This window comes from Trematomus bernacchii, unplaced genomic scaffold (assembly GCF_902827165.1).
Source record: "Trematomus bernacchii unplaced genomic scaffold, fTreBer1.1, whole genome shotgun sequence".
Classification (NCBI taxonomy): Eukaryota; Metazoa; Chordata; class Actinopteri; order Perciformes; family Nototheniidae; genus Trematomus; species Trematomus bernacchii.
Window position 1 is genome coordinate 9,540,995 of NW_022987313.1, and position 14,207 is coordinate 9,555,201.

Consider the following 14,207-nt stretch of genomic DNA (forward strand, 5'->3'; position numbering starts at 1 on the left):
TGTGTGTGCCTGTATACAGTATGCCTGTGTTTGTTTCTAACCTCTAATACATGTTACAAATGATAACTCTCCAAATATTTGTTTTAATCCAAATATTTAAAACATTTAATCAAATGTAATTATGGTATGTAAGACTGTTCTGTAAATATTTCCAAAGAAACATTGCTTTAATGTAAATGTGAAGCCTTATTGGACCTCCAATTTTACGTCATTTACGCACAGATCTTTTGCAGAACGCGGGTTTCTCAGCTGATTTATGAGTGTATTTGCAACAAGAATTTATGATCACACAGCTGAGGAGTTATCTCCCGCTCCTTCCTCTCTATCTAAAATAAACACAAGAAACAACAGAAGAGGCTGAGGCCACACTCCTAAAAGACAGAGTGCAATCATTAATCCCGAAAAAACAGAGTAAACTAAACGTGAATTTCACAAACGTGTTGACCAGAGGTTTTATAATATATTAAAACATAATTATAAACAATTATGTTATAGTTTTGTTTTGCAATTAACTGCATTTATTGTAACTGGATAAACAATCTTCATGCAAAGCGAATACAAAAGCATTTGTTTTTTTCTAGAAACGGTGAGAAAATATCTGCGAAATTACTATGAATGATGATAATCCAAGCAAGGGGAGAAGTAGGTGGATATGAGAGGGGGCGGTGTTTAGTGACTGACAGTGTGAGTAGTGGCACCACTCTGCGGTATATAAACTGGGTCGGACGTCAAACATCCCTCACTGGGAGTCACTATGCGCTGATGCTCCGCCACATGCACGCATCACTGTTGGCAATACAAGCCTCGCATCAGCACAGCAGACTCAAACCACATCTGACCGGCACGATGGATGGTCCACAGAAAGACCGCAGACAGTCTCACTTGTGGATATTGACGTTACTGACAATTGTCTAACATCTAGCACTGGATAACGCGGTCTCTTCCAACTTCTTCTTCTGGCTACGGATTGCTGAGCTGGATCTTGTTCTACGGGCTTTTGAAGAAGGATTTTATTTATTCTAATCTGTATTTGTCATCACGCCATCACCACTTGGAATAGGAGCGTTTTTGTTGGAAGACAAACTGATTTTTTAAGGATACGCACATCAAACTCTAAAGAATGGCCGTTTGGTTCACCGCTGTCCTTACAATAGTTGTAACATTATTCACTCAGGTAGACTGTTATTTTTATTTATCTTTGCAAATTGGGAAACAAATATTTAAGAATGAAAGGTTGCATTGTGTGGTTGTGCTCACTTCTTGTATCCTTTTAGGTTCTGGGATCAGGTGTGTTCGAGTTAGATCTCCATCACTTTCAGAATACTAAAGGTTTGCTGGCCAATGGACTTAGTTGCAGCATGACTGGCTGCACGACTTATTTCAGGGTTTGTTTGAAGAACTTCCAGACGGTGGTGTCTCCTGGAGACTGTATATTTGGCAAAGCCACCACACCTGTTCTGGGCACCGACTCCTTCAGCATCCAGCAGGACGCCAGGCTGCGTCTGCCGCTCAACTTCACCTGGCCGGTAAGAGCCCATGTCCTGCCTTGTGGACTACTAACTTTCAATAAAGGGAAAACCTTTAAACACCAAATATAACGTGATTTTCGTTATGAATTGCATGCATTTAAAAATCCTGCATAATGACATTTAAATATATACTTTGGGGAAATGTATTAAAATGATATGTTATCAGGCTGTGTTATTATCTACATCAAATAAACGCCAAACCACTTTCTGCACCATTGATTATGTCTTCCATTTATATTTTAAATGTCATAGAAAGTCATTTTAATTGTCAAACGCATGCAATTGAAGCCAATCGTTTAAGATTCAATGTTAAGTTGTTTACTGCATATGTGCACTGCGTGTAAAGAGTAGAGGACTGCAACTAAATCATTCATTCTCATATAATTTCATAATGTTGGAACCCAATTACATCAGTATTTAACTGAAACATTCAATAGCTAAGAAAATATGTCTTATTGTTTATAATCAATTATTTTTGGTGACATCTATTTCCTCATTTGTCCCCACAGGGTGCTTTCTCGTTAGTTATTGAAGCCCGGTATTCTCCTGCAGCGGACCTTCCTGGAGGTGAGCAGACCCGCCTGTCCACCACTAGAGGGAGACATGCCCTGTTTAGCCTCAATGCCTTTTACCTACTGTATACCACATTTCATCAATAACCCTCAGTTAACATGCTGCCAAATACATCTGGCATTTCCAGCGTCATGTATACGTGTGTGTTAGGATGCCTTATGAGTCACACGACAATTCTTCACAATCAAATCTCTCCAAACACAATTGCACTTCCCTTGTTTTATTTTTGGCGTGCATGGGAAAGTGTACAGGCTTGAGGCCCTGCCAAAAATCCCATGACAGCCTTTTCCTGGATTTTACACCTTTTTTTTGTTAGGTCCTTCTTATAATGGTCACATGTGAGAGGAAAGGGACATTTCAGTGTGCAGATTGTGTATTGTTTAATCTCTAAATGAAAAATAGTTTTTTCCACTACACAATAAACTGTTTATAAACTGATCTTTATATGTCTGATGTTCTGTTCCTTGCAGATACCACCAAGCCTGAATTCTTGATTAGTTCTTTTTCCATGAAAGGACATTTGGGAATAGGGCCTGAGTGGTCCCCGGATGTGAAGAAGGTGGCGCAGACGGAGCTAAGGTACTCATACCGGTTCATCTGCAATGAACATTACTACGGGGACACTTGTTCCAAAATATGCGCGCCGAGAGACGACCTTTTTGGCCACTACACCTGCAAGCCTGACGGGCAAATAGCCTGTCTACCGGGATGGAAGGGAGAATACTGCCAAGAACGTAAGCAAGAGTAAAGACACCATATGGACACTTTGTTTGTTTGTGATAAAAAGTCAGAAAGCACATTTTAGACGAGGATAACCTAAGCATTGCTACATGAGGGAGTCAAAATAAGTCTACAGGAGGAGATTTTTTTCAGTTAATTTACCTTTTTTATTTTAATATTCCGCAAAATTCGACATAATTAATATAAAATGCAAAGTAACATGACGCCTACATTTAATGTCTAAAATGACCCGTTACGTGATCACAGGTGTGTATTTTTGGATGTGAGGCAGGCAGCCAAACACAGTCTGAGAGCAGCTTTAAGGTGAAATTTGACGACAGAGAGCACTTTCTCTGTGGGCGCGTGCGGTTTAATCCAGGGCGGTGGTCGCCAAGCAGCGCGCGCCGGGGTTAATCGCGGCATTATCGCCCGCCACGCGCCACTAAATTGCGGGCTCTATTGTTGAAGCGGTGTAGGGCAGCAGCTGCAAACGGGGCTCGAACTGCCCACCGAAAACAATGGGGCAGCTGTCCTGCTTTTTTGTTTTGTTGAGAACAAGCATCTGCTGCTGCACTAACCAGCTTTTTAACACCGTAAAATCATAAGAAGTCATTGACACATCACTAGTGTTTTGCATTGAACAGGGCAGGTAACAGGTTTTATTGCGAAAAGATAAAAACAATTCAAAAGTGGTGCAAGTCTAATTAAAACCTTGTCATGAAAGCCAATGAGAAACCTAAATATCTGCCTTTGTTTTGTTTTTCTCAGCAATCTGTCTGGAAGGGTGCAACGAAAATAATGGAAACTGCACATTACCTGGAGAGTGCAAGTGAGTATTTGCTGATTTAGTTATTTATAACATTCTAATACAATATTCATTTATGTTAATTGGAAGCAGAGGATTCACAAACTGCTATATCACATTATTAAACATTTGCAATAACCAAATAAGAGAATAAATGAGCCATGGAATAATTTACGGTGCCTTATTATGCAACAAAACTGTAACATGTATTTGATTTCTAGTATGTATCTCTTTGTCTTTCTGATTTAATTCGTCTCTAAGATTATCTCTAGGATTATGATACAGTGGATAAAAAGATTAGTGTAAATATTGTATTTTGTCATGTCTTTGCTAGAGAGAGAGTGAGACTATGAGGGCAGATTATGACTGATCATTTGTGTGCGAGCCAACGGTCACATCTGTGTTTCATTTGTGAACAGATGCAGAGAGGGCTGGCAGGGACTCTTCTGTGATGTGTGTAAACTCCATCCATCCTGTAAACATGGTACCTGTAAAGAGCCGTGGCAGTGCACCTGCAAGGAGGGCTGGGGAGGAATCTTTTGTGACCAAGGTGTGTAACTGCCTCTTTGTTTTGTACATAAAAGAAGGCTGCCTCCAATGTGGTGCATCTATTTGGTTCCATTAGTAATTGTTCCACCTGTTTGTTTGCAGATCTGAACTACTGCACCCATCACAAACCCTGTGCCAACGGGGCCACGTGCATGAACACGGGTCAGGGCAGCTACACCTGCACCTGCATGCCTGGCTTCAACGGGGTTAACTGTGACTTGCAGGTCAGGGAGTGTGACAGCCAGCCCTGTCGCAACGGAGGCCACTGCCTGGTGAGTCCGGAAGTCTCTCTCTCTCCTTTCCCACAACACAGGCTTTCCTGTTTTTGTTTTTGCCTCACTCTATCTACTAGTCCAGGAGGATGCTATCGATTGTCAAGTCAGTAGATGACCCAGTTCACAGAGCTTGTACTGTAAATAGAACTCCAACTAAGGATAATGGGGTTCGTCGGGGCATTCGTGAACAGGATATGATAAAGAAAACATCTGACAGGGAGCTTTTTGATAAACTGTATATCTTCTTTTTTTTTCCTGCAGGACTCTGAGAATGGCTATAGGTGTGAGTGCCCACAAGGGTTTGAAGGGACACACTGTGAGAACAGGAAACTGACCTGCGCAGATACACCCTGCTTTCACGAGGGCAAATGCAAAGAAAGGGACAATGGAAACACTTACATATGCGACTGTCCAGCAAGCTACACTGGGCTCAACTGTGAGAAGAAAGTGGATAAATGTACCTCCCTGCAATGCACCAATGGTAATACATCCTTCTCTTTACATGAAACATAATTATTTCTGTATCTTTCTGCAAAGAGACAGGCTCATACTCACCTTCTCCGTCCGATCCTTTCGTATAGCACGTTAGCATGTGTTCATTAGTTTGAATAAGACGTACACATATATCACCAAAGGAAACCATACCTAAATATTTCAACATAACTGTAACTAATAACGTTAATTAACTCAACCTTTAGCAGAAGGTAAAGATAAAGATAAATTGCTCGTAAGTTTGCTAATGTCAGCTAGCTATGCTAATATGGTAAGCAACGAACATTAGTGTTAGCTGAAATGATCAGTTTAGGTGTTTTGTATTATTTCCCCTTAAAGTGGACCTATCATGCTATATTTGAATAATATAGTGTAGGACCATACCTATATAAGGCATATTTATACTTTTTTTTTTCAAAATACCAAACAGATCATGCATTTTAGCCATGCCTCATTTTGCTCAATTTGACATTTTTTAGATCTGTTTTAGCAAGGGCTGATTCTGTGAGAACAGCACCACCTACAGGCCTGGCATATGTACTACAGCGTCTCCAGCGCTTTCGAACGGCAATGGCCGTGGCTGTCTCCTCCTGATTGGTGGAGTTGGCCCAATAGCCGTAGCGCCACCGTCCTGACGTCAGGAAAGTGTTCAAATCTGGATCAGTTTTTATCAGATCCGTTGCAGCCCCTTTTTTAGAGATTTGGGTATGGAGGAAAATAGAGAGGGTTGTGTTTTCTGACACTTGGTGAGTTCCCTGGAACACCGGGGACACATATTCATGTATAAAAGACGTACAAAAGTGCATTTTGCATGATAGGTCCCCTTTAAGTCATTATGCTCACAATACGTTAGCCCAGTTGCAGTTATCACGAAACATTAGGTTTTATTGTCAACATTGGACAATGTATTAAATATATGATACAATAGGCTTTCTTAATTATTAAATGTAAGCGTGATTGTAATGTTTACCTTATGTATTGATGAGAAAGAACGGCGTTATGAACACATGTGATTTTACCCCATGGGTTCCAACGGTGAGGTGGGCCTGAGCCTAGAGCTCTGCAGCAGGATGCTATTGGTATAATGCTTCTATAATACTTGTATATCTTCTCCATAGGTGGACACTGTGTGAACCACGGTAACCTCCAATTGTGCAGCTGCCGCTCAGGCTTCTCAGGACTCCGCTGCGAGATCAACATCAACGAGTGTGCCCGGAGCCCGTGTGCAAACGGCTCCACCTGTATTGACGGCATCAACGGCTACACCTGCACCTGCGCCCCCGGGTACACAGGCCGCCACTGTGACAAGCTGACGGACAGCTGTGCCCTTCAACCCTGCCTGAACGGTGGCACCTGCACCACTGGAGCCAAAGGCCAGCCGACCTGTATCTGCCCCGCCCATCACAGCGGCCCCCAGTGCCAGTCCGACGAGGGGCCTTCCCCCAACACCCCCAGCCCCAACAAAGGCTGGGATTCTGGCAACAAGTTGACTTTGGCAGCCATCTGCTTGGGAGTGGTTCTGGTGGCTGTTCTGGTGCTTTTCTGCATGGTAGCAGTAGTCGTTCGTCATGTCAAGAGACAGAAAAGCAGGAAGAAGCAGGACTCTGAGACCATGAACAATCTCTTCAAGGCTGACTTTCAGAAAGAGAACCTCGTCTCTATACCGGAGCTCAAGAACAACAACAAAAAGGTTGATGTGAAGTTGGACAGTACCAAGGAAAAGTTAAATCACAAACACATCAACCACTATCACCAGGACTATAAAACCTCCATGGGGTACAAGGATGAACTGTCCCTTCTGGACAAAGATGAAAACTGTGAAAAGAGAATAGAAGAAAAAAAACATTTGAGTAGAATGTACAGGTGAGTTCACAGTAAGAGCTTTGTGATGTTGAATATATTGATACGAGGATCAGTTCAAGTCAAAATAAGACACTTTGTTTTTGTGCTCAGTAACTAACAAGATCTCTTTGCTCCGCAGGGAAAGACCAGAGTGTAAAATATCAACAATATGTTCTCCCAGAGATTCAATGTACCAGTCTGTCTTTTTGGAAGAGAAAAACGAATGCATCATTGCAACTGAGGTATATTGTTTTTCCTTATATATCTGTATATCTTCAAAGCATAACCCTTATTATTTGCAAGCAATTGCATCTTCATGTGTGTTATTTCAGATGTTCATACTAAGCTCTTTATATCTTCTTATTTTTCAGGTATAATTCACGACGGATATTTTCCACTGTCAACATTGGATTTCTTGTGGACTGTTTACAAATGTGGAGAGACTGGGATTTATTTAACTGCGAGTTGCTGCTCTTGAAAACTTGATAACTGGATGGAGCCGATGTGCTCCTCGAACTCGATAGAACTGAAGCTACTAATCTTCGTGGGAATGTAAAGACTGAAAAGACTATAAATAATGAGCAAACCCGACTTGCGGATGCGCCTTTGATGTTTTCGACACAAACCCTCGTCCGCTCCGTCCAAGTTCATCCAAGGGCAACAGGCCAACGTGTCTATGCCTGCGTGTTGATTAGAGGACTATCTTGATGTACTGCGGTAATTAGCAATCAACAAATCAACTTACTGCCAACAGGCCTGTGGAGGGAGCCAGCCTTTTCCAATTATGTGGCCTGCAATGCGCTATGCAAACAACAATCAGCATTGTGCTTAATCAGAAAGGGACAACAACTACTGAAAACGGTTCATATCAAGGATATTTAAGGTTTAATTGTTTTTTTAATAAAGAATGTATGCAGCCTAGATCACAAAGCCTTATAAATGTGTTTAAAAGCATTGTGCCCCGCCTTATCTTGAGTCCTTTGCACATCAAAATATACATAAAGGATCAAAAGATGCAATATGCTGTTATAGCGCCATGCAGGAAAACTCATGATAAGGCATTGTTCCACCTTATGCAAGATCACCCTTACATGAAGACAAAGAAATACATGAAGTGACTATCGTACCAAGGACGCCTTCAAAGAAAATTACTGAACCAATAATGTTATTTTGTAAGATTAGTATTTCATTAGTTAATTTAAGAATATGAAGCACTAATATTTCTCTTTCTGTGTTTTATAAAATTATTTTGTATATACTGTATATTTATATGTTGAGATTAGAAGTATGAATTGTCTTTAAGTTGATGCCCAGAAAAAAGTTGAATTTATTTTTTAAGTGTTGTTGGTGTTTAATTTGTATTATTTTTGTTATAAAAAGACACAATGAACACATATCTGGTACACTGTTTGTTTGTTGGTCGGGTGCACATTTGGTCAAATAGATCTCCTAATTTAAATGTTGGAATCATCTAGAAATTGTATTTGCTTCAGCCGGTGTGGAAGTGGCTATATTGTCTATAGATTCAATGCTATTTGGCCTTGTAGCATTTCTATTGGTTCCATGTCTATGTCTATGATGTCTGTGTCAGTGTAATGTGGAATCAATGTGCTAGCAATCAATCAGTGGACAGTCATGTCATAGGAAATACTCAAACAAAAATATATATATTTAAAAAAATAAAAAATGTATGTGATAATAAAGAATCTTGTCGTCTTCAAACGGTAACTGCTTCTCTGACCTGCTGCTCTATTTGACTGAGCTTAAAAGGGAGAGGGATGTGAGGAACTCAACAATATGCTTGTGCGGGTGTCAACGGAGAAATCTGCATATGCCCTTTTATTCGGAACACAGCAAACGGGGGCCCCACAGGCAAATTGTGCCAAGCCCCCATGAGGCAGAGCACCAGAACACGCCCTCTATTGACGCTGTTACCTTAAACATCTTCCTTTTTTCTTTTCACATGGATCACAAACAATTAAGTGCACATTTTAATACCTGAATTCAAATGCATCATACATAGGTATAGCTAAAAAGGGCTTCACCTGGGCTCCTGCAGCTGATAATGAAGAAATATATTGTAGCCTACTACCACTTGGTGGCAGTAAGCTGTGTGTAAAGTTAGAAGAAAACAGTCAAGTTCCCATCTTAGCCCAATAAATATCGTACTTGGTGACAGGCAGAGGACAGTATCTCAAGCTGTGTGTGTGTGTGTGTGTGTGTGTGTGTGTGTGTGTGTGTGTGTGTGTGTGTGTGTGTGTGTGTGTGTGTGTGTGTGTGTGTGTGTGTGTGTGTGTGTGTGTGTGTGTGTGTGTGTGTGTGTGTGTGTGTGTGTGTGTGTGTGTGTGTGTGTGTGTGTGTGTGTGTGTGTGTGTTGTGTGTGTGTTGTATATATATAAAAGTGTGTGCTGGTCCTCCTGAGCAGACACCAACACTTAATAAGCTAAAGAAACCACATAACAGTCACAGCTATTTAAAGGTTATGTGATTTCCTTCTGCACTTTCCATTGCTGTTTGACACCCAAGGTACAACTTTTTTTAAAGGAATAAAATAGTCACAATACAGGCTTGTAGGCCTTTGAGCATGATGTAAAAAGGTTTTATCTAAATCTGTCATATCACACGTGCATGTAAAAAGAGAGTCAAAAGAAAATAATCTCTACAAATGTGTTACCAGACCTTAATCGTCAGTTCAAACAGAAACTTGGGAGTTTTCCTAATATTACTTTAACTACTGGATGAGATATATCACCCTGGGTTGTTTTGTTCGAATTAAAATCACACTGATTGGCTTATCCGTTCTCTAAGCCCGCCTCTCCGGTGATTTAATTGGTCCTACCGTCTTGTTATGACGTTCACTGAAAACAAATACACGTGTTTTTACAAGACACTGGAAAAAGGATTTGTACAGAGAAACATACAATTTTTACGCAATTTCAAACCTGTTTTGACGTCATAGTAATACACTCGTGTTTTTCTTGTGAACTGCGGCCGTGGGATATATTGGGATGCATAGGACGAATGAATCAAGAGAGGAAACATCGCAGAGCAGTAACTTGACATACTAGCTCGCACTTTTTATACACAGCCGAACGATAACAATGACACCTCAAGACATTACTAAAGGAAAGAGTAACCTGTGGATATTTGGATATGGCTCCTTAGTGTGGAAACCTGATTTTGTGTACAAGAGTCGTGAAGTTGGCTTCATTCAAGGTTACAAGAGACGCTTCTGGCATGGAGATGATTTTCATCGAGGGGACAAGGAAAAGGTGAGATTTGTACACACATGCATTTAATATTGGAAGCTTTTGCTTTCCTATTGCTTTAATGTGTTCTGATTTTAGTTGTTTATTCATGTTTTTGGGGGGTTCTTTTGCATTACTTTAAGGTATTAAATTGTTTTTATGCTGAGCAATCACTGTCTGTGTCCTTGTTTTCCACAGCCAGGCAGAGTGGCCACATTAGTGAAGGACCATGAGGTAAGTGTCTATGCCTTTATAAAACTGGGTAAAACCATTTCTCTAACCTTTCCTTATGATATTGTATCAAGGTTCAAGGTTCAAGGTTCTTTATTGTCAATCTGACATAGCTACAGAGTAATTATGCAGTTGAAAATCTTATGTCACAGGCTTCTCCAACAATGCAACATAATAACATAACATAATAACAATAAGAGCAAGAGCAATACAAAAATAATAATAGTTATAAAAATGAAATAAAGTTATGATGTGGAATAGTGCAGTATGAGTCTATATACAAGTTATTGGAATGATATATATATATTAGGTATTAGATACATACTACTGAGTAGCAGTTGAATGTTTGAAGTTGTTTCAACAGTTCAATTTTTTAACAGTTATATAACAGTATCGTAATATCATTCACATCATATAGTAATATAACAGTATCGTTATATCATTCACATCAGTTTATACAAAGTACATACTTCTACTACAGTGATTTATTCAATAAAGTTATGTAATGAAACATTGATATAAAGCTGAAATTACTTTCCGTACATAAATGTTCTCTAATTCAACATCAAACTCCATGTGCCATTCATATTCCTCCTCCACTTGTTTTCCCTGCAGGCTTGCACATGGGGAGTGGCCTATGAGGTGACTGACTCCCAAATGGAAGATTCCCTTCAGTATCTGGAAAAGAGAGAGGTTGTGATGGGGGGTTACAAAACAGAGATGGTGGAGTTCATCCCTAAGGAGAAGGGTCACGGTGCTCAGTTGGCCCTCGTCTACATTGCTACTCCTGACAACCCCATGTACCTCGGCCTGGCCTCAGAAGAGGTGATCGCCGCCCGGATTGCCATCTGCAGAGGAAACACGGGCCACAATGTTGAATACCTGTTCCGTCTGGCAGAGTTTATGAGGCTCTACTGTCCCGAGGTAGAAGACGAGCACCTCTTCTCTATTGAGGCTGCTCTTCTGAACATTTTCCATAACTGCGAAGGGATCAGACCTCCAGACCAAAAGTATTTTCTTCACCGAGCTACATAAAAGACACTCCTCATCACAAAAATGACATGGAATTAAAGTCCTGCAACCTCTGTTTTAAGATTTTGGATGCTCTAAGAGGAATACTTGAATTTGTTTTAAATGACGTATACAAAATCCAGAAGAATGTGATGCTTTTTAAACTTAGGGACGACTTCTCACACATGATATATTACACCTTTCTGGTAAAAGGTTCTCAGAAGCAATTCTATACTGTGTACATTTAAAGAAAATATATATTTATTTTTAATTAAAAACACAAAAGTCTGTATGAATGATGTTTTTTCCACGTGACTAAGTTGCCTAGGGTTGTACCCCCCTGCGTCATGCTCCCACATCACATGGCAGAGGAATGTTCATGTACATGTGTGGCCCCCCTCACAGGAAATGCTGACTTTTCCTCAGAGACTTGTTAACTGCACAGATTTAGCTGCTTTCCGATATCTTTTGTGCAATTTAAACGTACGGTATACATTCAGTTACTCATTTATGTGTACAAAATATTACTCTGGATGGTTTGTGGGAATCAGGGCTGTTGTATTTCAACCAGCCAGATAGAAAATGTTTTTCATGGAATTAGAGAACTTTTCTTTTTGTCGCTGCTTTTAATTGAACTATTCATATCTTAAACTGCACTGTAACTTTTATCCATGTATTTTTTCTTTTAATGTTTCTTTTATTATCTTTTCTTTTTAATGACTGTTTTTAAATGCCATTTTCTTAATGTCTTTCATTTTTTGTAAAGCACTTTGAATTGCCTTGTGTTGAAAGGTGCTATATAAATAAACTTGCCTTGCCTTGCCTTGCCTTGCCTTCATCAAGACAAAATTAGGGCCGTGAACCTCTTGAATTCTGTCAGGCACAACGGTTGGGAAGCCAAGAATCCTTAAGCACATTTAACTTGACTTTTTAAAATGTCTCAGAGGCAGCAAATATGCATGCACACATCTAGAATATTTGCATTTGAAAATATGGTAATACCTAAAACCAGGCATTATTACGCACAGCAAATAGTGCACTCAATTAGCCAGGAGAAAGCACAGAGTGTGGATGATTGCCTGCATGCTCTTACAGTATAGACGCTATAGGGGCTCAGCTGGGAGGTGCAGATAGGGTTTCTCTCTCTGTCCGGACTTTGAACACGCTGCAATAATATGTACACATGCCACATGTCAGACTTCTTTATAAAAACAAAAAAGAATGTAGACAAGCTAGCATTTATGCCTATAAACTGCAAAGTTACAGTGTGGCACACTGTTCTGCTTTCCTAGAAATCCTCCCAAAACTAGGTCAAAGGTTTGAGAGAGGGCACAGGAACATACACTTCAGCAACAGCTCAGATGTACAGAACATGTACTGGACTGGAGAAAGACAGAATGTCTCGAGATATTTATATCACTGAAGTGTGTCATTGCATAACCAAAGCTCAGTGTCCAGTGGTCCATTTTAAACAATGATAAAATTGATATGTTGAAAAACAATTGATCGCTTATGCTGTTGCTGAAACACCCCTGAAGAATTGTTTACTATAGCAAAGCACACCATGCTATTTGTGCTGTCTGAGACACAGTATATTGTTTTCCATTAAATGAATGAGATCCTCTAGACAAAGTGGCAGACATCGATGACTCAACAGCACAAATGTATGTCACTGGTTTCTTCCAACATGACTAACTAGTAAATATTGTGCAAAACAAAAATATTTGATGATTCAGTGGTGTTAATCTGCCTCCCAGTACAAACCCTACCTTGTTTGTGCTTTAATCCATTCCTTTGTGTTTGTTTTGGCTTATGAATCACCATTCAATTCACAAATTACCTCACCTTGAATTTTAATAGTACATGATGTTCAGTTATTTTTAATTTAATATGTTTTTGTCTCCTCGCAACAACACCAAAGCTCATCCTGTCCATTCACACATTTTGGTACAAAGACAATATTCAGCGTCGTAACTCCAATGTTTAAATCTTTGTCAGCAGTATAGAAGAAAACGGCAGGGGCAAAAGTTCCTGCCGCTCTTTCAAGGCTGTTTTTATGATGATTGTCTGAAAGGAGAATTGTATTATCTATCTGCAATGAAACATCGGTAACACTTTATATTAAGGTACACAAATTAACCATCAACTAGTTGTTAATTAACATGCATATTAGCAGTATATTGGCTCTTTATTAGTCATTATAAAACACTTATTAATGCCTTATTCTACATGACCATATTCTACAAGTAATAGGCCATTAGTTGAGAGTTTTTCCTCAATAACCCTCTAATTAGTGCTTATTTATTGCAAGTAAGGAAGTTGTTGTACATGAGTTTAGGTCTTAATATGCGCTGCTCAATATGGGCCTAATAAGGCAGTAGTACCACAAGAATAGTAATTCTCCCATAATAACACTTAACAAATATGGGTACCACTTTACAATAAGACTACCCTTATAAAGGATTCATAAAGGGTTTATAATTAGGTTATTAATCATTAAGAACCATTTATAAACCAGATCTAACATAGTTTTCATACATCAACTCAAGCTCACTATTTGGCAAGATGACTAAGCCGGTACCACTTTACATGTACAATAAGAGTTTACGAATAGTTTGTAATTCATTTATTAATTAGGTTGTGAACACTTTATAAATCATGATTAAGCTTTTATAAGACATGAGATAAACAGGGCAACTGTGACCGGTTGCTTCCCAAATAGTGAGCCCACATTTATCTGTACTGCTAAGCCTTATATTGGCTTAGCTTACTTCGTCTTCTTTATCAGCCAGCATCCTTGGTGTCTGTTGATCACCGAGTTGATTCTCGCCAATGTAAGGCTTAGTCATCTTGCCAAATAGTGAGCTTGTGTTGATGTATGAAAACTATGTTAGATCTGGTTTATAAATGGTTCTTAATAATTAATAAAGTG

At 39.6% G+C, this 14,207-nt stretch overlaps 2 protein-coding genes across 2 annotated transcripts; both read left to right on the forward strand.

Moving 5' to 3' along the window:
* The first annotated feature begins 699 nt into the window (after positions 1–699).
* On the forward strand, positions 700–8,493 carry LOC117478194 (delta-like protein 4). Its single transcript, XM_034125140.1, has 11 exons — positions 700–1,174; positions 1,275–1,526; positions 2,039–2,096; positions 2,573–2,836; positions 3,591–3,651; positions 4,047–4,177; positions 4,279–4,448; positions 4,713–4,932; positions 6,062–6,806; positions 6,925–7,027; positions 7,157–8,493. The coding sequence occupies exons 1-11, from the start codon at positions 1,121–1,123 to the stop codon at positions 7,160–7,162; spliced, it is 2,064 nt and encodes a 687-aa protein (XP_033981031.1). The 5' UTR covers positions 700–1,120; the 3' UTR covers positions 7,163–8,493.
* A 1,182-nt stretch (positions 8,494–9,675) lies between these two features.
* LOC117476636 (glutathione-specific gamma-glutamylcyclotransferase 1-like) lies at positions 9,676–11,926 on the forward strand. Its single transcript, XM_034123319.1, has 3 exons — positions 9,676–10,057; positions 10,232–10,267; positions 10,880–11,926. Exons 1-3 carry the CDS (start codon positions 9,887–9,889, stop codon positions 11,297–11,299), a joined length of 627 nt encoding a protein of 208 aa, XP_033979210.1. The 5' UTR covers positions 9,676–9,886; the 3' UTR covers positions 11,300–11,926.
* The last annotated feature ends 2,281 nt before the right edge of the window (positions 11,927–14,207 follow it).